This window comes from Falco cherrug, chromosome 2 (genome assembly GCF_023634085.1).
Source record: "Falco cherrug isolate bFalChe1 chromosome 2, bFalChe1.pri, whole genome shotgun sequence".
Taxonomy (NCBI): Eukaryota; Metazoa; Chordata; class Aves; order Falconiformes; family Falconidae; genus Falco; species Falco cherrug.
In genome coordinates, this window is record NC_073698.1 from 24,295,294 (window position 1) to 24,312,215 (window position 16,922).

Consider the following 16,922-nt stretch of genomic DNA (forward strand, 5'->3'; position numbering starts at 1 on the left):
GGGACACGTCACTGAGGATTGAAAGGGCGCGCAAATATAAAAGTGAGTGGAGGGAGCCGGGCGGCGGCGGGATGCAGAGTTCCGAGGCGGCGGCTCGGCGCCGCGCTGCCGCCTGCGAGGAGCGCGGGCCGCCGCCGCACCGCCCGGTGCCCCCGCACCCCCGGGGCTGTCCCCGTGCCGCCCTGGGCAGGCCCCTACGCCCGGCCCCTGCCGCCCCGGGGTGAACGAGGGCGCCGGCGCCGCTGAGCGATACTGCGGCCGCCCCGGCAGTGCCTCCGCACCCCGTGCGGCACCTCCCCGCCGGGCAGCGCCGCCCCGCAGCACGGACGCGGGAACCCGGGCTCAGGGCGCAGCGGGGCTCGGCGGGGGCGAGTACGCCGGTGCCGCCTTCTCTCGCCCGGCGGCAGCCGTCGCACGGCGCGGGCCGGCACACGGGCGCTGCCTGCGGCGGCGTGCGCAGCTCTGGGGGTGTTGCGGGAGGTGCGCGCTGGTGGTTTTCCCCAGAAATGGGTCAGTGCTCCGCAAGATGGGGATCGGAAGGTCTGGGCTCTCTTCGAAGCCACCCCCTGGGTGAGCAGGGGCGGCCGGACAGCCCCTCTCTGGTTCTCCACGCTCCTGGAAGGCGGCCCTGGGCTCCAGCCCGCACGTCCCGGCTGTGCTGGGGAAAAGCCGCGGCCTGGGCCGTGTCCCCCCACGTCCTTCCCGGCCGTGCCTCTCCCCACTTTCCTGTAGTCGCTGGCACTGTGCGAATCGTCCATAGAGGACTGTCGAGGAATAAATACCCTTTACATCCGCTTTGCCATCTACATTTACCTTCATGGGTGCGCACGAGCCCGGGGCTGCTGACCTTCCCCAAAGGCGCTGTCAATGCACCTACCGAGTCACCCGCTGGAATGCAGGGAGTTGTATACAGGTGCACATGTTAAAAACCATTCTTACCTTGTAACTGTTGTTACGCTAGCAATGTGAGTAGCAGGTAATGTTAAGAAATGGTCTGTACAATGCTTAAAAGCCTTGTCGGCCACCTAAATGTGAGAACAGGACAAATCCTCACGTGCCAGACCAGAAACCTTTCCAAAACTTCATGGATAGGAGAAGATTTTACGAAAACGTGATAATTAGGTAGGCTGTCAAAATCAGCTATTTACATGTGAACATTTGTGACTAACAATAAAATTTAAAGTATTTCCATCTGACAATAATTGATAAAGTGCCTCTGTTCTCTTTGCTGGGACCGTGGCTAATAGCTTTCAGTAGCAGGAATTAACTACAGTGAAAAGTGAATCCTAGGGAGTTGTGTTTAAGGTCCCAAGCAAAACTAGCCCCTAAATCCAAGAATAATAATACTGTGTACCTCTTCATTTAGCCCAACGCTACTTGCCCAGTTCTTAGTAAGAGAGAAACTTAAGACAATACTAGTCTATTAACTTTAGGCAAATGGAAAACTGTACAAATACCAAGAACTAAAAAAAAGTCAGACCCACATCTTCAAGTCACAATTGTACCAATTTCCAGTGCAGACAGGCCTAAGTTCAATAAAATACCTTCCTCTTTCTTTGGATACAAATGTGATTATAAAGAAACCAATATAATTATACTAGTACTAGCTCACCGCAGACACTTATATGCTGGGATGGCTCAGTTCTCTGCTTGCTTGCATCCATGTTAGGTGGGTTGAATCTTTAATTGTATCAGCAGAAGAGTCACAGTATAATCCTGTGGAGATGCACCCAAGCAGCCGCTCTGCTTGGTTTGTCTCTGGGGATTAAGCCACAGAAGAGGCTGCAAAAGATTGGCTTTGCCACAGACTTACTTTTTGGTGACCCTTGGACAAATCTTTGTGCTCGTTCTTCCTTCTTTAAGTGGGGTGGTATTTCTAAAACATTTATAAGACACTGTTAGAAACAAAGTCAATCTGAAATGAGCAAGCCTCATAGCAGAGGCCATGGGTGCTGATCTGTTAGAGGTGTTACCGCACTGGATGGTGTGCAGCAACACTCTACACTTACGTCTCAACCCGCAGTGCCACACATCAATGGCTGGTCTCAGTGTCACATTGACATTTATGTCATATTGAACGATGTGAAAAAAAATTGCATTTTTTTCCCTCCTCACTAGCTTACTTTCAATACTCTCGTGTGCATAGTACCATTAAGTCCCACAGAACAAATATATAGGTTTTATATAGGATGTAATAGGTTCCTGTTTAGGAAGCTGTCAGTACATATATTAAGCTGAGATCTGTTTAGCGTCACAAGATGTAAACCACCTCCCAGTAAGCATCTGAACATACAGCAGGGCAACTTTATTATTCAAGAAGTATTATACCAGGGCTTCTTCTGAGTGTTGTTCACACTTTCTACCCTTGTCCTCTGGCAATTCTCCCATACAAGAAAACATCAATCTCTCCTCAAAGTCTTCCCAAGTTAACCAGGTCCCTCACAGCTGAGGAACAGGCCCCACAAGTCATACGCATTTCTACACATCTGCTGACAGAGTATTTGTATTAGTATTCATCTGATACCCTTAATTAATCCAGAATCTGGTAATTTCTGTTCTGGATCCAATGCCCGAGCCAGTTGCTGCGGCTTGGTTATGACTGCTGCCTCCTAACATTTTGCTTCCTCAAGCTGGTGCTTCTTTCAAGACATTGCTGGTGAGTCAGCAAACAAATTCCAAATCTTCTAACGCAATTATCAATTGTTCGGCAAGGTGGGGTGCTTTAGGGAAGTCAATGACCCTAATGCTAAAATTGCCTCGTTTGTGAAGTAGTCCCGATAGACACATGAAGACAGCGGTTCTGCTACCTGAAATCATGTGAAAACACAGGAATAGTAAGGAACACTAATGTTTCTGTCTCAAGCAAAGTCTCTTTTTGGCTGGTTTGTGCCTTAAATTTTAAACCTTTCCGCAGAATATGGAGCAGAAGAAAACTGTAAAAAGCACAAGCATTTATGTGGCCTAGTGTGCAGGAGCTCATAGCTTTGCACATTCTGAATTTCTTTAAAGTTTCTTCTGTGAAAACCAGACCTGAAAGGAAGGAAAAGGCAGGCATTTATTCCCAGCTGTTGTCTAGACCCAACAATTTAGTAAAAGGCGAGCACTGAGAAGGTTCTGATTACATGACATATTCCAGTAAAGGTTTTTCTTCATCTTTGCTAAGTTACATGCTAAGGCCTGTACAGGTTTCCATATCCCAGCAAGGTTTTTTTTGCAGTCCCCAATGACAGAAATAAAAAGAATTTACTCATTGGTTGCAGACAGTAGCATTTTTTACAGAAGCAGTCTATGTTTCTTCTCTTGTTCATGCTGTGCCACATCCCTTCTGATACTTTACAAACATGCTTTCTTCTGCAAACCCTATTGAAGTCCAAATCTGTTTTAAATTACACTCCACATGACAGGTGCAGTCACTGAGATCACTTGGATAACATGAGCCACCTTTGACTTCATGCACAGAGGCTTTGCCTACAGAATAGTCGGGTCATAACAGCCCAACATGACTGGTCCAGAAAAAAAAAAAAAGTATGTAGCTGCGCTGAGAGTTTCAAAATCCCTATTTAGTAATTTTGTTGTTTTGCAAACTGGAGTATACTTTGGGAAAAGTCACACAGATTGGATGTCTTATTGCAAAGCATGAATAAAACTATGGTTTCTGTTAGATAGATGTTTTCAAATATATCAATTTTTACTATATCCTTTGTAGCTACTTATTTGAAAACTAGTGGAAATGTTTGTAAGGAGCTGTTTGGTTCAACTTCTTTTCCATGCAAGGCAAGCTGAACTTGGATGGAAACACCAGCTGTATATTCTTAACCTTTTTTTAAAGCATCCTTTTGTTTTCCATTTTCTTTAGAGATAACAGAGAAAGGCCTCTCCAAAGACAGAACTGTTCTTCTAGACAATGTATTGCTGAGCAGGAACTGAAAAATTCTAACTGAATTATGAAAACAGAGTTTTAATTTCGCTATTTAAAATAATTATGTCACTTCAGATCAGCCCGTCTAGCTCACAGCTGAAGACTTCTAGCAAAGACAAACAAGTATGGAGAATCCCAAGTACAGCCCACCTGGTCAGTGGTGAAGCCTGGTCAAGAGGGAGAAGGCAGAGCGGGGATCTCATTCTCCCCAGCTCTCAAAACAACTTTGTGAAACACCTTGGTTGAGACTCCTCCAGCAGAATTTTCAAGAAAGTCACAGCATATAAAGAGCCACGCCTTGGGAAGTCTGTGCCCACTTGAGTGGTGTGGTTGCTGACGGAGATGAGAAAAGGAACTTGCATCAATTCCAGGAGATGCAGGAGATGGGATGCAGGGCAGCACACTTCCCCTGGGACAAGAAGGTTGCTGTTCCATGCCATCACATTCCCTTGTAAATTTTGCTTTCTGTGAAGGACGCTGCTTACTCCCCAGTGGTTTTGGCTGTAAGGCAGATGATTTCATAGCTCACTTTGACAATGAAGAGATTCAGTGTCGTCACTAGACCTCCAGATTTTGTCACTCTGTCCTCCCTCCCAAGGAATGAGATCATTGTTTCTTCTAGTCAAAATTAAGGTAATATTACAGTGAAAATGGCACAAATAAACCTAGCTTGTTAGTCAAATCCAAAGCTACTATTAAGGTATTTTTTAACGAGACCTGAAAGCCTTTCTCACCGAAAATGTTACATTTTCAGCTTAAAACAAGAGCAAAACATTTGCAGAGACAAGGCACCGAGGCACATGTACATATGACGGAGCTGCTGGTGATTTAGGTTGTCACTGTTGCTTTTGAACACTTTCAGCCATCCAGCGGGTAGGCTGCTCGCAGCACCTTTGGAAAAAGCACTGGCCGTATTTGCCCTTTTCCTGAGGCTGCAGTGCCAGCCTGTATGCAGCCCAGATGAACACAATTCTCGGTTGCTTATTAGATGCAGACTTACAACCAATATTTTTCTCCGGTGCCTTATTTGGAATCTGCCAAATAGCTCCTTAAAATAATTTCCGAAGGAGAAAGACCCCATTCAAAGAAATGAGACTTAGCATGTCTGCAAATAGTAACAATGCATGGAATGTGCTCCGCTTCACCTTTCTGGCTGGATTTGCTCAGATTGCATCAAGTAATCTGCATATATTATTGGCTCTCTTCTATTAGTGAGAGTTATCTAGAGAACAAGATATCAGACAGCCATTTGTCCTTTCAGCATGGATGAGTGGCTGGCTAGTCTACATGGGCGAGTAAGCAGTGACTGCGGACAAGCAGCAGCCACGCAAAGTAACCTCAGCTGACTGAAGGAAGTGGTCTGGGAGAGGCAGTCAGGGAGCAGGGATGGCACCCATGCTGCTGCGGTAATTTCCTCACCAGGCTTCATGTGTGAACCAGCTGATTTTTGTTGACATGTGAGCCCTGCAGACAATTCCATTGTTTCTAGAGCTGATACATTCTTAAATCAGGGTCAGTACTTACAAAGCACTTCAACATAGAATGGTCAACATTACATTTGTATAGGCTTTTGAGGAATTAACAGATAAATAGTAAAGCTTCCAAGAAAACATATTTCCATAGCAAAAGTGTATACCTACACTGTTCAGCTCATGAATTGGGCAAACCTGCTGAAGATACATCAGTATTGACTTTTCTTCTGATGATCAGTATGCCATGAACATTTTTTTACAGTGAAAATGTGTATAGAAAGTAACCATTTCATGGTGACAGTGATGGAAATTATTTACTGTTATGACATGTGATTCCTTTAGCATCCTATTCCTACATAACTTCTTTAAATGTCTCTGTGAAGCTCTCAATGCTGGGTTACAGACAGATAGGAACTGTGTTCAGCTTCAACAGAAAAAAGGAGTTCAAGGAATGTTTTTCTAGAACTGCACTATTTCTGAAATTATTGACCTGTTGAGATGTTTGATTTGCTGAGAGCACAACATGCAGTGCAACATCCACTTACCTCTTCAACTTTCTGGAAACATTGCATCAAATATTCAGTCCCTCCCCAAAATCTCCAGACCATTTAGGTGATTGTACACTCAAGTCTACCACCAAGATAAGAGATATCACCTGCTTCTAATAAACCAAAAATGCTACTGTCCACCTTCACAGACACTCTTCTCTAAACACAGCCTCCCTCAGACCACTGTAGTAGCAGGTAAGCTTCTGATGCTGACGCCACTATTAGACTTCTACATCTGAACAGGCAGAATCCGGCCAGGCTAAGGTGATGAAAAATATCTCAGATTCCCTTCCTTCCTATTTTATCCAGCCCAAAAGACTCAACAAGATATGCTCCCTCACATTCAGGACTCCTTTAGATAGCCCTCAATGCCTCAAGTTAGATTGGCAAGATTCCTTGAGCCAGGTATAATGCTGGAACAGAGCTACTACTCTCTTACCTACAAGTTTTCTGAAAATGCACAATATACAAATATCACTCAGATCTGTACTCTAACGCTTTATACAGGACTCTATCCATATCTGCAACACAGGCTAAGCCATCTGCTTCTGAATATGTAGAAGACAACTAACACCAACACAGTCCCCGATATTAGAAATCCTAGCAGTATTATCTCCACAGAACAGGAAAATAATATGAATTCATGTGATGCTGACATCCAAAGAAATAAGGGATGCAGCACATACCACTATCTGGAAACTACACAGGATCTACTGTGATGTCTACACTGCAAGCAAGCAGTTACAGGAACTGCTGGAGGAAATAAACATTAGCTCATAGCTTCAGAAAGGAACTTGCATAGTTTGACAGTCTCTCCCTTCCACTGAATACAGCCAAGTGTGTATGGTTGTCCCTGAGTAGTGTTCATCTCATTCCTAACAATGCAAGGGTAGACAATGGAGCGTTTCTCATTCAGTGTTTCTCATTCATTCAGGGAATCGTCCACGTATTCAGCACTTCCCAATGAGATACAGTGCTCAAGGAAGATTACAAGTACTACAAGTTATCAGAGTGAATCACTTAAGGAGGGCAAAGAACATATCCTGGAAAAGCATAGGAAGTCTTAAAAAACTGTTATCCTTTCCTCACCTCTCTCCTTTCTGTCCCCTTTCTCTCTTCTTTCCCCCATACTCCTGTACAAAGAGAAGCTGGAAAATGCACTGTGGCAGCTGAACCTGCTCAACAAATACTTATCAGTAGTATTATTTCATGGGAAGATAATTTGCCAGCCACCCCTCCACTCTCCCCACCGCCAGAATAGTTATCCAGTATATGTTACACTCCAGTGGATGCTGCATTGATCAAACACCTACCATTATATGCAGCCGTCCCAATTTATTACTGGTTCAGGAAGGAGGATCACCTCTTAAATGACTGTTCAGAGAAATGAAGTCATGCTAGTATTCTTACGGAGACTGTCTCCAGCTGCTATGATAATCATCCTGTTTCTTCTACCATCTTCTTTCCCAGTGCCATCTTCTCCCTTTATTTAAGTGTTCTATTCCAGGACTTGGGAGACTCAGGAGAAGAAACTGAGGCAACCTAGGATGTAAGAAATTACAAACTTTATATAAACTAAACCTGTGACAACAAAAGGCATCCAAGGGAATGCCCACTTCTCTCAGATAGTCACTTTGAAAAGGGCTCTGTGAGCTCATCATCGCAGGGGGACATCTTCTAGCCCAAGTCACCCACTGCTACCAAAATCTTAGTATTAACTTTTTCATTAACACACACTTGTAGTCTAAACCTATTTAGACTAGTACTTTCTTAGCCAGAGGCCATTTGGCTTTCTGTTCTGTCCTTATTTGCCTTTACTCCTTTTTCAGGAGTTTTAGAGGATTTAAAGTCTTTTACATTATTTTAATTCTCCTTTTTTTCCTCATTTACCATGTTTCCATGAACTTTAATTTTGCTGAAACAAATTACGCTCCTTATTGAATATGCCCCAAGTTTCACTGAGGGAATGCTGCCAAAACAGAAAGGAGTACTCCTTTCAAAGTTAAAAAGCAAGACAGTTTGGACAGAAAGTCAACCTGGTGACATCAAATTTGTGTAAGAGACAATGTTAGACAAACTTGCATTAAACTGATCTGCAGCACTGAGACTTTAAACAGCCTGTAGTTCAATTTACTGAAAATCTGATTGTTTCCATAAGGAAGAAGTGCGGATCTGTGGATGCAGATTCAATTCAGATGCTGATATGCATGATATGCATAAAAGTCACTGGGTAGTCTGAGATGCTTTGACCAGGCATCTGGTTAGTCTCCTTAGGGTAAATTTAACTCAACCTTGTCCTAAAGTACAGATCAAAATCAAAACGAACAGCCACTCCTTTGTTAAGAAATACTAAAGCAGTAAAAATTCCAAGACCCTCTTTCAAGCTATGGATTTTGATTGTTGGAACTCACACATGACTTCATGGTGACAGCTTTTGTAACAAAAGAAATTCTTAATACTATGTTATTTCTTTTATTACAGCAGAACATAAGCAAGTGGCTACTTATGGGATTAAATGGATGTAAAGGATGCATATGTGCACGCCCATTCACAGTCTCTATTTTCAGTGGCCTGCCTAGTCTGTTACAAACAAAGATTTTGCATTCAATGCTACAAAATTTTGGAAAGTACATATTACCATGTTATCCATAGCACTTAAGGTTTTCTGTATTATTGTGGCTTTACAATTAAGATTATTACTTTTATTTCACTTCTATCTCCTTAAAAACCTCAATGCAAACACTTCTGCAATCCCTCCTGCACACCCATTCTGGATGATTTGATAGCCCTTTTGAAGTTTATGAAGCATTTAAATGTTTTTAAAATGGTCCATCCTTTTCTGTCCTCTAATAATTACACACTCAGATGTGCTGAAGTTATATAAAGTAATTGTTTGTTTTATCTGACCTTGCAAAAACATCAAATTCTGACCATACTAACACAGGGGTAACTAGTGAAGCAATTTCACTGCTGTATATGTGACTAGCAAAATAGTTTTGTCTCTCTTTTAATAGAAAAATTAGAGAAAGGATAGAAAAGAGCCCCAAAACTCATCCAAGAAGGTGAAAAGAAATAATGAGAACCGCAAAAAGCTCACTCAGTTTGGCTTTAACAAAAACCAAACAAAAACAACAACAAAAAAGGCGCAGTAACTTGATTACAGGGTAAAAGCACCTTCCTGGGGAGAAAACAGTGAGTCCTAAAGAGCTCTTTTATCCATCAGAGAAAGGCGTAACCAGAATCAATAACTAGAAGCTGTAGGTAAACAAATGCAAATCGAAATAAGGTAGAACATTTTTAGCAGCACACATGATTACTACTTGTATTACCCTAGTACCTGGAAGCCAAGTCATGGATCAGGGCTCACTCACATTAAGTGCTAGCAAAAAAACCCCCAACCAGCCAACCCAAAAAGCACAAACTAAGCCCAGCAAACAATCCCAACCAAACAACTACAAATAATGTGTAAGATGAAGTAACATAATAAATCGATGATGATATGACAGGCAGCAGTTTCAGGCCATGGTTTCACGATACAAAGTGCAGAGTTGAGATACTAGCTTAAGATGATTCTACCCTATCAAGACACTTCCTGCTCCCACAATTTCCCTATAGCTGTGAAAATTCAAAAACTGATCCTTATTTAAAAAAACAAGTGTTAAAAGCAGTGTTTTATTGTTTTCTTCACAGCAAAATGCAAAAGTACATGAGTTCCACTGACAAGTGTTTTGATTTTTATGAATTTCAGTGAATGGTTTGACCAAAATTTTCCTAACTACCTGTATATCTTAGTATCATCTCCAGCGCTGTTTACAGGCCATCTGAATTTGCTGCCTTCCTTGTGGGAAAAGACTGCAAAACCCAGAGGAAAACATGCAAAAGCAAAGCATAAGGCTGCTTTGTTTTCGTCATAGCAAATGACTAGTCTGGCCACCGAATCTCAGGTGTCACCCATGGATAAGGTAGAACATTAATAAAAACTGAGAGCTGGGCTATGGTCTGGCAAGATTTATCCAGAAAAAAACCTCAAAATCAAGTCTAACATAAAACATAAAGAGGTAAGCTTGTGATTCCCAACACCACTGCTCCGGCACTGGAATCTCCACACCATTCTTGGTAGCTTACAAACACAACAGGCTACTACAGTTTGACCAGGAAGAAGATTAAAGGGACAAGTGGAGTACAACATTTTCTATTATAAAAGGTTTTGCTACCTGTTTTGAGCTCAAGGATTGTATTGATCGCCCCTGAAATTCATCTGGGAGAAAACATGAAGACTTGAGGACTGCCTCCTCTTCCTGACTAATGGAAGAAGACAGATAAGAGAAAATCCCACCTTTGTTTTCCGTTCCTTTATTTACACCTATTAGCAGACTATAGCAACACACCATACACTCCAAACATCTATTGCACAAGAAACTCAGAGGATCTAATTTCTTGAGCTGGGAATGCTGAAGAGAAAACAAAAGCTAGGGTAAACTCTCCCGAAATAGTCCCTGAGACTCAAAAGCAAACTGTATTTTAAGGGTATTACCTGTGCATTTACTACCCAGTCTTCTTCCCTTCCTCCCTCGAGGTGGCCAGCCTCCTACCAGCTGATGTTCTGTATTTCACCGAGCTGAATATTCACGTTCACATGCTAGACAGGGAAACGGTTACAACCAGTTTTAAAAGCATTCATCTTTTCTTGTTTCTTATTAAAAATACTTCAAGCTACAGCTATAATAAGCTACATTAAAAGAACACAATTTCATTGCAAAGTTTAAATACTTAATAGCCTTAATATTTGCCCTCATCCACTCTGCTGAATTTTTCCAGAGGATTGTGGCCGCCCTGTGTGTGCAGGACACACGCTGCTCAGGAAGTGAATCAGGGTTCTGTATCGAATTAGATTATTTATAGGTTGGTATATGTGTTTGCTCTAGAAGTTGTGCAGAGAACAAGACAGACAACTACAGGAAGAGAGCAATGGGCATGTGGTTAAGGCAGTTGAACGCCACACAGGAACACTCAGTTCTGCCTCTGCCTTCGCCATCGGCTTCTGTGAATGAGGAGCCAGTCAGACCAAGTACCTTGGCAGGTGGCCACCAACCTTGTCTTCCTCATTTTCTGGGAGTCCAAACTGAAACACCTTGGGCCTTTTATGTAGAAATGCAAAGCAGCTGATTATAATGGAAGCTTTGGCTTTTGAGGGGGAAATGGAGCTGGAGGCATGAGTTTAAAAGGCAGGAGAACCCAATTAATATCATCAACTTTCCTACTGACTGACTGAGTGGCTTGGTTTTCTCCTTGTCAAACAGGACAGCGGTGCCTTTCTGTTGTTTTGGGAATAAGCAAAAATTCACCAAATACTGTGAAGCTCTTAGATATCATTGTAATATGCCTACAAAGGCAAAAAAAAAAAGGTATTTCTGATTCTCTATATACAGAGAAAGTTTTGGATCTTTTCATCCGTTAATTATCCTATATTGCTATATACTTGCTTTAAAAAGTCTACACAGTATAAATACTAGCATGCACAGGAAGGGACATATCCATTCTTCCTCTCAAACTCTATTTTCAATGCAATTTTGCAAAGTCCTTTCCAGCTTCTATCAGAGCTATTTAACTTTATTACTCAGTGAAACTGCAGCATGGTCATATGGAATAGAACAGGGAACAGCACTCAGTGTAAACAAAAGATACTCTCTGGTTCACAAAAATAAAAATATCCTCACTCTCAGCTATATAGTATGTCATATAACCACAGCCACAGAAATAGAAAAGCAACAGAAGAGCTAGTAAAAGTTAATGCCTTTTCCTACTTATTTTATTGGTCTACATCACAGAGTATCATCATATTGAAAGATTTCAGTAATAGCAGGCTACTATTGCAAAATTTTGCACATTGCAAAATTAAAAAAAAAAGTCTATCAGCATATTTTAAAATGTCTTGAATAGAGCTCCAACAGTTATTCTGACTTCAAAATCTGAGTTAAACAGATACCACAATGACTGAAAACACAGGTGATGATGTCCATTTTAGGTAGGAAGCCATTGAATGTAAAAATATTACACAATAATCACATCAATCGTGAGTTTTTGGCACCTGACAACAGAAGTATTTTGATGATGCCTGACAACGCTGCAAGCACATGGTGTCCTAATGCTACTGAAGTAGATGCGCATGAGATTCAAATACAGTATTGTTTGGCAGGATAATTTTCATGAATTAGAAGCAAATAGACAGGGGAATAAAACAGAAATTTAGGTTCAGGCCTACAATCAGATCTTCAGAGTAGGAACTTGCAGTCATCCAGAGTCCCATGAACTCAGTCAGGCCCCATGGTTATGGCTATCGAGATCCATTTGGACAAATCCAGTGGCAGGATTAGGGCCTAAATACGCAAACAGAAGAAGGGTGAAATCAGGTAACACAACGCACACCTCTAAAAAGACACCAGACTAGTGAAAAATAAAACTCAGAAAAATAATCTGAGTATCTAGACCATTACAAGATTTACATTTTTACCAAAAACGCTGCAGCTACAGGAAAGGCTAAAGTGGTATCTGACATCAAGAGCTTTATACAGCATTAATTGATCATGCCATATTCCCCTTCAGGCAAATACGAATACCTGCAGTGGGTTTGCTCACCTCCTGCATGCTGCCACTCTTTCTTATGTATATATAATTTGTTTTATTATTTTAAACAAAAGATTGTGGTCTGAAAAATCAATAAAGGTGATGTTTTGATCTTCATCAACTCTTCCATTTCTAGATGTGTAGATTTTTAGCCTCTTAGTAACATGGTGGCAAAACTAAAATGAGATAATCTTACCACATTTTAAAACACTGTAAAACTGACAGAAAGTAATATTATTTCTATAAAAAAACCTTTCACTGTTATGCCTATCTGAAGGTTGTGAGAAGTTCTAGCTTGGCAGCGTGTCAGATAAAGTAACTTTTTATGTAGATGTTTCTCCCTGCCATACTAATAAAACCCCACAGTAGCATGCACCTAGTACCATATACAATTGCCAATGAGAAAATAGACTGTCTCAAAAAAATGTCAGCTTTATAAGGAGGTTTGCCAACTGAAATATAGGCTTTAATACAACAGGGATGTGTGACAGCAGCAGTGAAGACACTACAGGAATATCAGGTTTAGGGTGGAACAAGCACACAGAACCACAGGCTACACCATGGAATATCATGTCATCTGAACTTCAGCAGCAGCGTTAATCATCCACCCCAGGAAGGAGTCCATGCTTTCTCTCTACCTATGACCTTCCTGTGGCTATCTGTCAGCTCAGGAGCATGTAATGGCCAATTCACCAGGCCTGTAAACATCACTGCACCTTGCACCTTCACCAGTACTACCTCTTTGAGCTAGCCAGACCAAAAATACTATCAGGTTGTCCAGGAGTATGATACCATTCTTTCCTTTACTATAGTACAGTTAGGTCTTCAGAGATCAGCAAATAATCAGACAAATCAATAAAAACACACTTTCTGTCCAAAAAAATGTTCAGGAGAATCAACCGTCTCTGATTACTTTTATATCCCCTACTTGACGGCTTAAGATGCAGCAAGATCCTTCATATAAAATAAAATAAGTTTAAAAATTATTCCAAGATACGCGAGGACACGAACACCTGAAATTCATTGAAAGAGATGTTGATTTGTCAATAGCACTGACTGAGAGGTAAAAAGACTCAAATTGCTATTATTTCTAGGCAAGAAAAAATTCTATATACAAAATTTTCTATTCAATATGCACTTCGGACATTAAGATACCCTTTTGGCAGAGACGAGACACTGACTTTACTCAGATTACTTATATATGAGGAAATTCATGGACATGCAAGGCAGGTATGATTTCCAAAATCTGTGGGAGAAAGTAATGGTTTCATCTTCTTAGTGTTGGTGTTAGGTCAGGATAGGTACCAAAATCTTTATCTCCACTTTACTGTTGAATTCCCACTTGTATACCACATGCATGCCAGAAACTGGTACATAATAAAGAACCTGTAACACCACATTTAGAATATAGTGTCATATTTTGGTCGGTTTATCTCAAGAGGGTTACAGACTAATATCTGGCTGTTGTTCAGTAAGCATGTTGGGGCAGAAGGAAGGAAGAACACCTCAGCAGGTCCTGCCTCGCCGTGTGCAGGCGGAGGTCCCAGCCGCAGGGCGAGTGGGGAGCAGAGGGATGCCTGACCTCCCGCTTCATCTCTCCCCACCAGCTGTGAGCATCCAGCTGCCGGGATCCCACAGACACATGTCACCTTTGGCCCACAGATGTCTGGCATGCCATGAAGTGTGTTTACTCAGGAATTTACAATTTCACACTTTTTAGCAAGCAAAAGGTCATTTACTGCCTTACCTGGCTATCACTGCTCTTTCTCTGAAAAACCTGAAACTACTGAAGTGCTATTAATATCAAATTCCTTTCCAAAGAGTCACATTTCTGAGGATAGGCAATTTTTTAATTTCTATTCCCTGAGCATACTACATATTTCATTATTTTAATCTGGACATCTAACTACTAGACACCTAAGACAATCTTTCTTCTTGCTTTTGCAAAAATGCATGAACCGTTTATATTTCCAACCCTGGTGGAAATGTATCTGTTGTAAAAATAACAAGAAAGCAGATAAAAAGCTGTTTGTTTTACTTCGGGTTATGCCTCCCTGATACTAAAGTTGCTTCATCTCTGGTTTAAGTGAGAAAGGCCTAGAAACAATTCTAATTCTCACCTGTTTGCTACCATGCCCACACGACTATACGCCAGTGGAAAATTAGCTAAGAGCAGATATCCTCTGCCCTTTCTGCAGTCCCTCTTCTCAGCGTGTGAGCTCTGGGACATGCTGAAGGGGGAAGGAAAGTATGGCTGTGGCTGGTACAGGACTTGGCTATAAAAGCCTCAAGCAAACTGAAAGCTTCCTCCTCTTGGGGAGGATTCTTACATCATCAGGCAGGATCAGAATGAGGAACTGAACCAATTAATTATATTACTGAAGTACTATGGAGTATAGTTATTAGGGACTTGACTTCATAATTTAATTGTAAAGAAATTACCGTACCTGGTGTTCATTAATACCATAAACCAAATAAAACGCTCGGTGCTTTCCCTGCAAATGCAACACACACCTTTTCATGCTAGGCACCCCACTGCGACATTACAAATCAAACTCAACAATTAACATCCCGTCCTTAGTGGCAGGTAGGGAAATATTCTAAGAAATATTACCTGGGAAGCAATCATAGGAGCAAAGAACTCCAAATAATAAACAATACAATTGTATTTGAGGACAGATCTTTAAGGTTTTCATATGAATGACTTAATTGCTGGTGACATACACAACACTGCACAGCTACACAGTCATCCTGCCTATTGCTCAGACAGATAATTCTAGCATCACCTGAGATCCCAAATTTACTACAAACCATAAGATTCGTATTCGTAATTTGCAGATACTTTCAGTACAACATTTCCAAGATGTATTAATTCTTTCAATCAACTGAAGCATTCCATCAGGTTACCCTCATCATCACACTTTGATTCAGCAATGTTTTTCTCTCTGCATTTGAGAAACACAGCCTGATCTCACTCGCATTCATTCAGAACACTGCTGCAAATACCCTTTTGCTAGCTGATCAGAGAACCCATTGCTGTCTCTACAGCTCTCCCTGACTTCTCCTGGAAGATCTGTTACTTGTCTTCACTTTCAAGGCCCATTCGTCCTTGCTTATCACCACCGCACCTATTGTTCCTTAATCATCATCAGGAAGACAGCTGTGGTTTGCTGGCATTTGAAGCTAGGCCAATTTTCATGAAACATAAAGCTGAAAAGACCGTTAGATCATACTGTCTGATTTGTTTATTATTTTCTGTTTGGCTAAAACACTTTCAAAACCCCCACTTTTTCCTGGGGAAAAAAAAAGAATTATTTTTAAAAAAAAAAGTCAGAGGCGCTTCTTGTATCTCTTCCCTTCCTATCTCCCACCCATCATTTAGCGTCATTCAGCTCTTCTCTCACCCACGTTATATTTTCAAACAAACACCTCATGCCTTTTCCTGTTTTACACCTTACACTTTAGGGAAATTCCCTTAAATATCTGAAAACATACTTCGCATTGCTGTTCTTCAAAGCTTTCTCTGAAATTCAGCTTACCAAGGTGCCCCTACAGCCCCTATGAGCAAAATGTGTGATAAGAAGGTATATACACACCACCTACTTTTAAGTAACTGAAGTAGGCAAGTGTGGGATGTAGGACATGAATCCTCCTATGCGGTAAATGGAAAGAGGCTCCTGTTGAGAACAATTTTGATGAAGGAATGCCTAAAATATTCCAAACTGTCCTCTGAAGGAGTCTCTGGGTAAGGTGTGGAAATGGCCTAGGGAGATCAGTCTTCTGATTTAGGTACATGAGTTGGATGCCTGAAATATGAATGTTCTCCCTCAACTCCTAGTATTTCCCTTCTCATCTGTGTATATTCAACTCCTTTCAACTATTTACATTGCAAACATTTAGGACTGCAGATAAACTTTTCAGCCTGTTTGTGTGGTGCCTAGCATCACAGGAACTTCAACATCTAAACAGCACTACTTTACAGTAATAAAAAAAACCAGTCTTACAATGCCATGCAGCATTTTATTAAACAGTACCTGATAATGTAATTTTCATAGAACTATGCACACATGCCAGGTAGAAGATGCACAGCTATGATTCTACTTTGTATTTTCTAAAATCCCTAATCCTAAAACAAAGAGCTGGAATGCATTCATGGCTGGCACCAGCTTGTTTTCTCCCCAGTACCAATGATGGGCAAATCCTCAAGACAATTCAACACAGTGAAAGAGAAGGGAGAATAAGAGTGATGGAAAGGTATATGTGGATCCAAGATGCATACAGAATTTTTGGCAGAGGAAGCAGGGTGGGAGAAACAAACTGTGGAAGCCCTTGTCATGTGTGTGACAGATGTCATCAGCT

At 41.4% G+C, this 16,922-nt stretch overlaps 1 protein-coding gene across 6 annotated transcripts in view; it reads right to left on the reverse strand.

Moving 5' to 3' along the window:
- Positions 1 to 7,487: 7,487 nt before the first annotated feature.
- Positions 7,488 to 16,922, reverse strand: part of LOC114017892 (translation initiation factor IF-2-like) — a 40,429-nt gene continuing 30,994 nt past the window's right edge. For 4 of the 6 annotated variants that reach the window (XR_008731014.1, XR_008731013.1, XM_055702851.1 and 1 more), the window contains one exon: positions 11,300 to 12,316. Coding sequence is in view for 4 of the 6 variants with exons in the window: in XM_055702848.1 (XP_055558823.1) it covers positions 12,251 to 12,316 (66 nt within the window). In the remaining 2 variants the exon portion in view is untranslated. Of the gene's footprint in view, positions 10,579 to 11,299; positions 12,317 to 16,922 lie in introns of those variants that run through there. The other 2 variants (XM_055702849.1, XM_055702850.1) reach the window with 2 other exon arrangements.